The 9,617-nt window shown below is 41.0% G+C and overlaps 1 protein-coding gene across 1 annotated transcript; it reads right to left on the bottom strand.

Annotated features, from left to right (window-relative positions):
- Positions 1-3,178: 3,178 nt before the first annotated feature.
- Positions 3,179-9,613, bottom strand: LOC119720716 (casein kinase I-like). Its single transcript, XM_038190527.1, has 7 exons — positions 9,304-9,613; positions 8,595-8,701; positions 7,642-7,768; positions 7,407-7,505; positions 7,143-7,282; positions 6,365-6,518; positions 3,179-5,623 (listed from the first exon to the last, which is right to left on the bottom strand). Exons 1-7 carry the CDS (start codon positions 9,427-9,429, stop codon positions 5,372-5,374), a joined length of 1,005 nt encoding a protein of 334 aa, XP_038046455.1. The 5' UTR covers positions 9,430-9,613; the 3' UTR covers positions 3,179-5,371.
- Between the last annotated feature and the right edge of the window lie 4 nt (positions 9,614-9,617).

Raw genomic sequence — 9,617 nt, 5'->3', positions numbered from 1 at the left:
ATTTCAATTATGGTTTCAAGAGAATATGAGTGAATTTAATTTCAATTAATAATATCAGACTCTTCACATAGTTATCCGGATATGTGAAAAGTGCAGCCACAAAGAACGGCTTATATAGCTTATTATACAACACCTGAATAAATCCCCGTCATCTGATTGGTGAATTGTAGATCATGTGACATATTATTATTCGGTATAATGCACGGTGCGACCATGCGTTATACCCATGCGTTATACCGTTTCACTTTGCGCTTGTTCCATGACGCGGTATTTGCGTGCAAAATGCATGCTGGTGTGCGCGTTCAGCGTAGCGCGTATTGTTCCAAAGAGCCAGCCTTCCAGCGTTGGGTTCAAACATTTTCGTGAAGGGGTAGTTCAACATCTTTAAAATCAAAGCAAATTGTAGTTTATAATTTACCAATCAAATGACGAGAATTTATTCAGGTGTTGTATAAAACAAATAACGAATGTTTTACGTTCGTGCGATGGAAAGAATAATTTCATTCGGTGATTGAATGTTCTATTCCACTCGGCTTCGCCTCGTGGAATAGAACATTCAATCTGTCACCTCATGAAATTATTCTTACCATCGCACTCACAAACATTCGTTATTTGTATACTAGGCTTTATTAAGGGAATAAATGTGTGCTCCGGAGGTTTTTATCACTCTGTTTAATACCACTTAGAGTCTGGGTGCTGATAATTACCCGAGCCGGAGGCGAGGGTAATTATCAGCACCCAGACTCTAAGTGGTATTAAACAGAGTGATAAATACCGACGGAGTACATATTTATTCCCATTCATAAATACCTTTTCGGTAAACAAAAATCATATAATTCGTTCAAAACATCCCGATTTTGTTCAACAAATTCACTTTATGCTTTTTGAAACATCCCTCCTGCAAAATAATGGAGTGTTCAGCTGGCGAGTAAGATGAAAACAACCCTTTTATGGAGATTGACGCGCGCGTATCATGTTCTACGCGATGTCGCGCAGAACGCACCTGGCGCGTTGCGTTTTGAATTTAGAACTATAAAATTCTAACTCCCTGGTAGTGTTGCGCATGCCTACGTGAGGATTGTGAACGTTCAACCAATGAAACGATAAGAGGCACTGGATTTTTAGGAGTCCATATTTTATTGTGACACTGGAAAAGTGTTTAAGACCAGCTAGCCATGTCTTTATCATCCGTTTAATACCGGCCACGTGACGGGCTCTCGACCAATAGGAATGGCTAAACTGTCTGAGGTATTTATGAATAGCTTTTACCTGAGACCGCACTAAAGTGAATTAATTAAAAATGATTTTGGCGCATCGAGTTCTTTGAAGATGCCGACATTGAAGGATCCCGATATCCAATATCTCTTCATTTAGAGTGAAGGGGTTAGATATTGAAAATGATATTCCAGTATGCCAAATGGATAGAGATGAATAGCCATCCAAGATGAAAATGAACAGAACACAATGGAAAGTATATGGTATATGGTATATTTTATCTACATTATCACATTGTAACCCGAAGGTCAAATTGCATGATAATTTAGAATATTAAAAACATTAAAATCACAGTAAACATAATTAAACAAGTTAAGAAAAACCCATACAGGTTGGTTGAGAATCTAAAAAAAATAAAATTAGTACATTGCACATACCTGTAGATTTGTCTGCCTCAAATCTTTGGAAAAAAATTAAAAAGCTGCTCACAGAGAATACTTATTTAGATAACTGGTAAAAGTTAACACGGGCTGTTTTGTTATTAATCAAAATGCGAGTAATAATCTTGACCTTGAACGACAATTCTATGAGTGGGCTGCAATCAATTATATTTAAATTTGAGATCGCTGTACATTTTAGAGCAAAGAAGGACTAGAGATCTGTTAAAATGATCTGTTTAAAAAGGAAGAAAATATTTGTTTTCAAGACCTTTCTTTGTCCATCCCCATTGTTAGTGGCTGAAGCTGATTAGTACCTGTACCATTACAGTGACCATTATCTGAGGGAAGATAATAATAATAATACACGTATCTATACCAACAGGTACTAAAGGCGCTGATAATATATGTCTATTTCCAAAGACAGGTATTTTTAAGATACAGGTGAATCCTACCCCCACCCCACCCCCCCCCCCCAAAAAAAGGTATCATTTGGGGGAAATTCGTTTTAGGTTGAGATTTGCAAGGCTACTCGACCGTTTCCTGCTAGCCGTATCGGCCCGGCGCCTTGGGCGGCAATCGAGCCTGCTTTTTGCTGCTTATGCGCAACTTGTGAGACCGTAAAACCAGACTAATTGGTCGCACTGCACATTGCTGCCTTTTTCACACGCGCTTTGATTTCTTTTGGGAAAAGACAGTGCAACTGTTTGAGGTCAAATTGAATCGACGCAAGGTTTTTGGAAGTAAATACCAAAAATGAAAGTGAAGCACAGCCAATATTGTTAGATGATAGACTGATGTTTTTGGTTGATATAGGCCTAATACAGTGCGTCAAATCTTGTCTAATGCCAATGTGACACAACGTTGATTTCTTGAAAAGTGGGTCAACATTTCGATCATGATACCGAATAGAAATTTAAACGGAAGGCAACTTCATGGCAACGATACATTTCATTTCCCTGTAAAGTTAAAAATGAATGCAAGAAGCGGTCGTTAGAAATTTAAGATCAACTTGTTGCGCGCACCGCACTTGAAAGATGAAATGGGATTACCGGCGGCCATATTGAAATATCCTCATATATATATATATTTTTTTAATGTTCAGTACATTATTAAATTGCCAGGCTGGCTGTCTATTGTATTATACGTGGCGTTACTGTGAAAATCACCGATGTCTTTAAATAATTTGCTCAAAACATTTTTTTTTTTTAACGCGCATTACGCAGCATCGCCATCAAGACTCAACTTAACTCGACTCAGTCTACAGGTCATTAGCAATAGCGCCCTCTTGTGAGACCACAACAATTAATAGTTACACAAGTACCCCGCCCTTTTTCCCTTCAATTTCCCTTCAATTTCCCATTCCTTCTTTCACCCGCTTACAATCTCCTTAGGTCTGCTCCAAATCCTCTGATCATGTCTCAAACTCCGCACATTTTCTTTTGTACTTACACAATTTTATTTTTTTTGGCAAATGTACGCAGTAAAGCAAAATATGCACTCAAGACAAAAAGACTCACAAATTGTTCATTTTCATCAGTTTTTTTAATTCCACTCAAGTTAGCAACAGCTCTCAAAATTAAACACGAGAACAAGTCTTAGCACGCAGAAGGAAAAGACTAGAAGGAAAAGTCTTCACTTAAGTGTTCTTTTCTATTTTAGAGAGATTTGATATGAAACCAAGTTATAGATATTACAAAGGTTCAAATTAGAAGAAAATTGAATAAAGCTGGATTGATCTTAAGGTTGTTCTTTTATAGACCTTTCTTAAAATGATATTCTTTTTTTATATTTCTAACACCATACTTATACTTATCAGATTACTATGAAGATCCTCTGTGTTAATAGTTAAAACGACCAGCCATCAAAAGTTTGATTCCAAATTTTGTCGATTGCCCATACACCAAATCTAAACAATTAATTCTCATTCCAACATGATTCTGGACTCTACTTCGAGTCCACAACCATACCAAACATTAAGTATTGCCAATCATAATCAATCACATCACTACAATGATTTGTAATGCTCCAAATCAGCTCTTCATAAAAAATATAAAATATTTGTTTACAGTATTTACATTTCTGAACAGGTTGTTTTACATATATACAAATCAAACTAGCCTATTACATAGGCTCCTTGCTAGCAAGCCTACATGGCATTTCACCTGTTCTGTCTATATTAGAAATCCAAATCAGTTGAAGTACACATTACATCAGTGCTACTAATTAGCAATCATTAAACTGGAGCATCAATCGAAAGACAGTTTACTTTAAAAGTGAAAGCACTACTTTTTTTACTCAATTCCCAGGAAAAGTCTTTATCTTTAAATCAACAATGTGTCTTTTTTACCTCTTCTTAGCTTTCTAAACTCCATTTGAATCAAAACAGTTCAGTAACAGGTTTGTCATTCGGTAAAGACTATCAACTGTTAATTTCAAACCAGTTTAGTTTTCAATTGTCTTAGAACCTCTGCATGCAAGTCTAGGGTTACTCTGGGTATCACCTGTTGTCCAACGGAGCAATGTCTAATATATCAAAGCATGCAAATTTATCCGAACACGATCGCCAGCCAATCGGAGTTGGCTTTACAAAATCGTGGTCTATTGATTGGTCAATTTGGATGCAATGTTTTTGTAATACAACATGAACAACGGGCATAGAGATCTAATAAAACCTAGACCCGACATTTCCTCTCAAAACTGTTAGCAAAATACTGCGCGTATAGATTACGCAAACGCTCATCGTGGGCGTGACGTGACGTGCAAGAGGGCATTCGCATTACGCTTGTTATTTAAAATGTGATGATCATTCGAAGCCACAGGATGTTCGCGCATCGCGTAATGTATCATTACATACAGGCCATGTGACGCAGCCTATTTAGGCTCAATTCACAACGTAAAAGTATAATACATGTCGTGTCTAGGTTTTATTTATAGATGTGTATCACAACCGGTAACCAAAGACATGATATACAAGGCGCCCGCTGAATGGTCAGAATCTCGAGGTCAAAACAGTCTTGTTTTGCATAATTAAATAGTTATAAATAGTTTATACTGTGTATTACAGTCCATGCATTTATATACAGCATGCTTTTTTTTCTGTTTAGCATATTCCCAATGTATTTAGCAACAGTTACTGTTAGATAAATATCATGGTTTTAAAATAGAATTTGGGTTTTTGACAAGTCAACCCAACTGTGTTATGATCTAGTTATGTTTCAAAGAGACAATGCAATGTTAACTTTGTACCATTCATGAGTAATTTTGATTTGTTACCTCAGACAATTTTGTTACAATTGGCTGGCCATACCATCATGTCAGAGGTCAATAGACCATTACATTAAGCCCAACCCACTGCACTCATGGGTAACAACACCTGCACTTCTGAAATGACACACTAATTGTTCCTGCCACGCAGGTCATGCAAGTACACGCATGTGGGAGTTTCATTAGACATTTGGTCAAGCAATCACAGCTGTGATTGGTCGAATCATCAGGAGGCGGGGCTTAATGGGTCGGTCTATTCAGCTGAACAAAGGATCAGATAATGTATGCGGACGTGTGTCAAAGGTTACATAAGGACCATAGAGTTGTCCATAGTCTCCTAAAGTTCAGTTTTCATCCTCACACAGTTGAATTTGTTGGTCAGTTTGGCTGTAGTTGGTGCGAATGGGTGACACTGCTATGTTAAAGTTTAAGCAGTAGACTTGCCCAGTCCTTCAGTGTTTGACATAGTTCCTGGCCTCCAGTTGCCTGGCTCCGTCAGGCGAGGGCGACATTGGTAGGCCGCTGAGTGGGTTATGAACCATTCTCTGCTTCAGCATGGTCCAGTCAAACGTACAGTCGTACTGGTGGTTCAGTTTACGGAACAGAACACGAAACAGCTGCCGTAGGAACATGTAATTCGGCGCTTCATCAAAGCCCAGATCTCGACAGTAGCGTAGGTAGTGTGAAAACTCTTCTGGAAAGCCCTGTCAGACCGAAAAAGTGAAGAAAAAATGTGATTTTACAAATTCCAGATCTGAGACTAGTCCGAGTATCACCCGTTGGACAACGGAGCCCTCTCTGTAACCAATGTCTGATATATCTGAGCAGCCAATCGGAGTCGACTTTAGAAAATTGTGACATCATTTTGATCAGAAATGTGGACTAAGCTGTTGGTTGGTCAATTTGGCTGACATGTTTTTGTAATACAACAATGGGTTACGGAAGACCTGATAGAAGGCCCCTGCTGAATGGTCAGAATCTTGAGGTCAAGACGCGGTCGTTTTGCATAATTAATCGCCGAATCTACTCGCATATCATAGACTAGTCTGAGACCCAGACAGACACAGCAAAAGAACGGACTGAATAAGTCCACTTGGACAAGACTGCAAAAATAGGTTCATTCCAATCTGGACTTGACCTCTGGCTTGATAGTAGACTTGATTTCGTTTTCATAAGTTGTTCTTCAATCATCACAAGTCCATCACAAATCATCCAGTTATTAACTCACAGGCTATTACAATGACCTGTGAAAAAGGCGGGCCTTTGCTGTTGTTTTTCCCCAGTTACCTGAGAATGGACTTGTGATGGACTCAATTATGACACTGTTGATTGTGGTGAAGGATGAGGTACAAAGATAGGTTTAAGGATAGGTGTGAGGGTTCGTGGGTCTCCACAAGGGTGTTTGGGATTGGGTGGGGGTTTAAGAGGCTCTGGGCACGTCTCACCTGACACAAGACCTCTGGAGGTGTTGCTAGCTTCTTCTCACTGATCTTCTCATATTTCTGTTTCTTGGTGACAGCGTGAAGACCCTGCCAAGGAAGCTGAGCCCGATTCAGATACATCAAGACGTAGCCTAATGACTCCAGATCATCGCGACGACTTAAGGTAAGAGAGAAAAAAACGGCAAGATGTTTGTTAATACAACATATATCAAATGTCACTGTCTTACCAAAAATTGTGTTGCAACACACCTCTCACTGATTCTTCATCCATCTTAAAGATTGTCATTTGAGGTTTACCTATGGGCCCTGTCACAAATCCACTGAGTATTGTAAGTCTTATTACTAGGGAGATGACAGTTTGGCAATACAGATTTCATTGAGTCACACTGATCAGAATTATTGAGGGACCAGAGCACATCTATACCTGTTCTTCAGGTCTGTGTTTGATCAAATGAAAGCTTAATGTGCTCCAAGTGTCCTGGAAACGGGCCTTTTCCAAACCAACTTTTGGATGAATAACCCTACCACTTAACCCAATACTTATTAGTCACTGTAGCACCTGAAACCGTCGGAGCACTTAGTGGTTTCATCAATGAGTAAATGTAATACAATGTAATACAAGGTAATACAAAGTAATACAATGTAATACAGTTGCCAATGGGTTAAGGTGAGATCATTCAAGAACATTAATAATCCCACCCAGTAATGTCCTTTTAAACCACCAAGTGGAATTTGAAAGATCTTGGAAGTTGAGGGTTAAATCTGTGCATTTCTTGATTACCTCTGCTCGATTCCTAGATGGGCATTGATGCTGGCGTATCTGGCTGTCCCTGTGAGATTCTTATGCTCCCTGTACGGGATATGCTGTCGCGTTTTACTGTCGCGGTACTTCTTGGCAAGACCAAAATCTATCAGAAACACCTGTAGAGCCAACGAATGATTGAGACAATTATAACAGTCTTCCAAAAAGTTATCTCAAAATAAGGATGGACGTTGGTTTACTAAGCTTGGTTTTTCGATAGCCTGAATTTACCACTCCACTTACCTGATTGCAACGTTTCCCGATGCCCATTAAGAAATTGTCCGGTTTGATATCACGGTGGATGAAGTTCCTGTTATGAACATACTCTATTCGACTGATTGTCTGAAAAGATATGGTGGGGAAAAAATGACAGTTTTGGTATAAAACTCACACGTATAAAACTCACACATGAGAAGTGAAAGCCATTCAAAGTCTTATTACTTATGCAAATTGTTGACTCCTTAATTCAATAACTGACCTGGTCAGCTAGCATGAGAACAGTCTTCATTGTGAATCTCCGACTGCAGAACATGAAGAGATCCTCGATGCTGGGACCCAGGAGTTCCATGACAAGAACATTGTAAGCCTTCTCCTGACCATACCATCTAGATTTATAAACCAAAATAGAAGTCAAATCACGTGTTGACACTCGAAACAGGTTCACCTACTGAGCCTACTTTCCCTACCCGGCATCCTGAGCCAAACCCAACCCCAAACCGATCCAACAGTCTTCCTGACTATCCTCCAACTAATCACAAATCCATCCCAACCAACCCCTATCCGTCCCTCACCCACACTATATACCTATCCCCAACCTTTCCCTTAACCAACCCCAGCCCACTCCCCCCCCCCCCCAATAATGCATCCATCCCTCATCCAACCCACCCACTCTTCACTGATGCCCCGAATGTACCCCACCCATCCCCCTACCCGTCCCCACCCATGGGCGTCGCCAGGATTTTTTCTAGGGGGGGGGGGGGGGGGCAAAGCACATATTTTCCTCCCAAATCCCTATAATTTCCAGCATTTTCTGGATTTATCATTTTTTCGAGGGTGGGCAGGGACATTTGCCCCCCACCCATTAAATTAACAACTATATGACTTCGCGCCTCTTTCTTTTTTTCTCTCTCTCTCTTTTTTTTTTTTTTTTTTTGCTTGTCCAAGAGGGGCCTTGCGACGCCCATGTCCCCACCCCCAACCCACACCAATTCGCCCATCCCCTCTACTATCAACCACCAATGCCCCAAATCTCCCCGCCCATCTCAAAACCCATCTCCCACCCACCCTCATCCATCTCCTTACCCATCCCCAGCCATCTACCCATCCATCCCTTCACCCCCGCCCCCCAACCAATCAACACCTCACTCACTCCACACCCCTTCCCCACCCACCCCACCCCATCCCTTACATGCAGATTCTGGTTATCATCACCTTATTCTAGGAATGCCTGCACCTCCTTGTAGTATCTTGTAGAGTTTGCTCTCATACAGCAACTGTGGATGCCTGGCATTCTTGGGCTCAAGCTTCACAGCCACTTCCTGTACACAAGCAATGCAATTAATTAGAATGAATTTGAACATTTTGAATGAATGTAAACAATTTGGAGAATTGATAAACAGACCATGGCTAGCACCATGGGAGATTTATATGTCACTCTTTGTCCACTATCCACTCCCCCCCCCCCCCTCCCCACTGAACATCATCCTCTCATTCTTGTCGGTCACCTCCTCCAACCTCCATATTTTCACTAGCCCTACTTTAATTGGTTCATCATTCATGAGTCACTGTCAACAAAAGGCCTTAATTTAGCAACCAACAAATAAATCACAAACAAGACAGATGTGGTTGGAGGGGAAAAGGGGGCCCAGGGTGTGTTGGTGTGGGGTGGGGTGGGGGTGGGGGGGGGGGGGGGGGGGGGGGGCAAGGGGGGGGGGGGGGGGTGAGGCAGGGAGTGGTGCCAAACAATTGAACATGTCATTGATGGGTGGGTGGGGCATGCCAACAAACGTCCAACCAACCAACGTCCAAAAGCCGAGAAAACAGGAAAATGAAGTTACACCTGAAATCCTACAATCAGCAACCAAGTGCGGATATTTCTATGATTGATCTAATTAATTTCACTCCTGTAAAATAACATTACCTCCCCAGTTGTCAAATCGACACCGAGATAAATATCGCCAAACGATCCACTGCCGATCTTCTTGACCAAGCTGTACGTTCCAGACGCCACCGTATATTCATACTTCTGTCCTCTGCCGCTAGACATGGCTCATGAAAGACACTTTACACCTCCCCCTACATCCAACTAACATCATCGAGCCGTTTAAGATGATTTGAAAGTCCAGTCTATATTCATTTGCGGTGAAATTCTTCGAGATTGTCTGCGGAGGATGGCATAGTGTTCACTCGTCTTCCATTTCTGAAGAGTTGCTGGTACCCCGTTGCGCCATAGTC

The sequence above is a fragment of the Patiria miniata genome, unplaced genomic scaffold (assembly GCF_015706575.1).
Source record: "Patiria miniata isolate m_02_andy unplaced genomic scaffold, ASM1570657v1 HiC_scaffold_9, whole genome shotgun sequence".
NCBI lineage: Eukaryota > Metazoa > Echinodermata > Asteroidea > Valvatida > Asterinidae > Patiria > Patiria miniata.
Note: the sequence above shows the minus strand (reverse complement) of the source record. Positions and strands in the feature narration are given on the sequence as shown.

Excerpts from the sequence above, each read along its gene's own strand:
- LOC119720716 (XM_038190527.1), bottom strand. The coding sequence starts at position 9,429 with ATGTCTAGCGGCAGAGGACAGAAGTATGAATATACGGTGGCGTCTGGA. Across the intron at positions 7,283-7,406 it reads TCGGGAAACGTTGCAATCAG|GTGTTTCTGATAGATTTTGG; the intron begins GTAAGTGGAGTG and ends TTGGCTCTACAG. Across the intron at positions 6,519-7,142 it reads CATCTAGGAATCGAGCAGAG|TCGTCGCGATGATCTGGAGT; the intron begins GTAATCAAGAAA and ends TCTTACCTTAAG.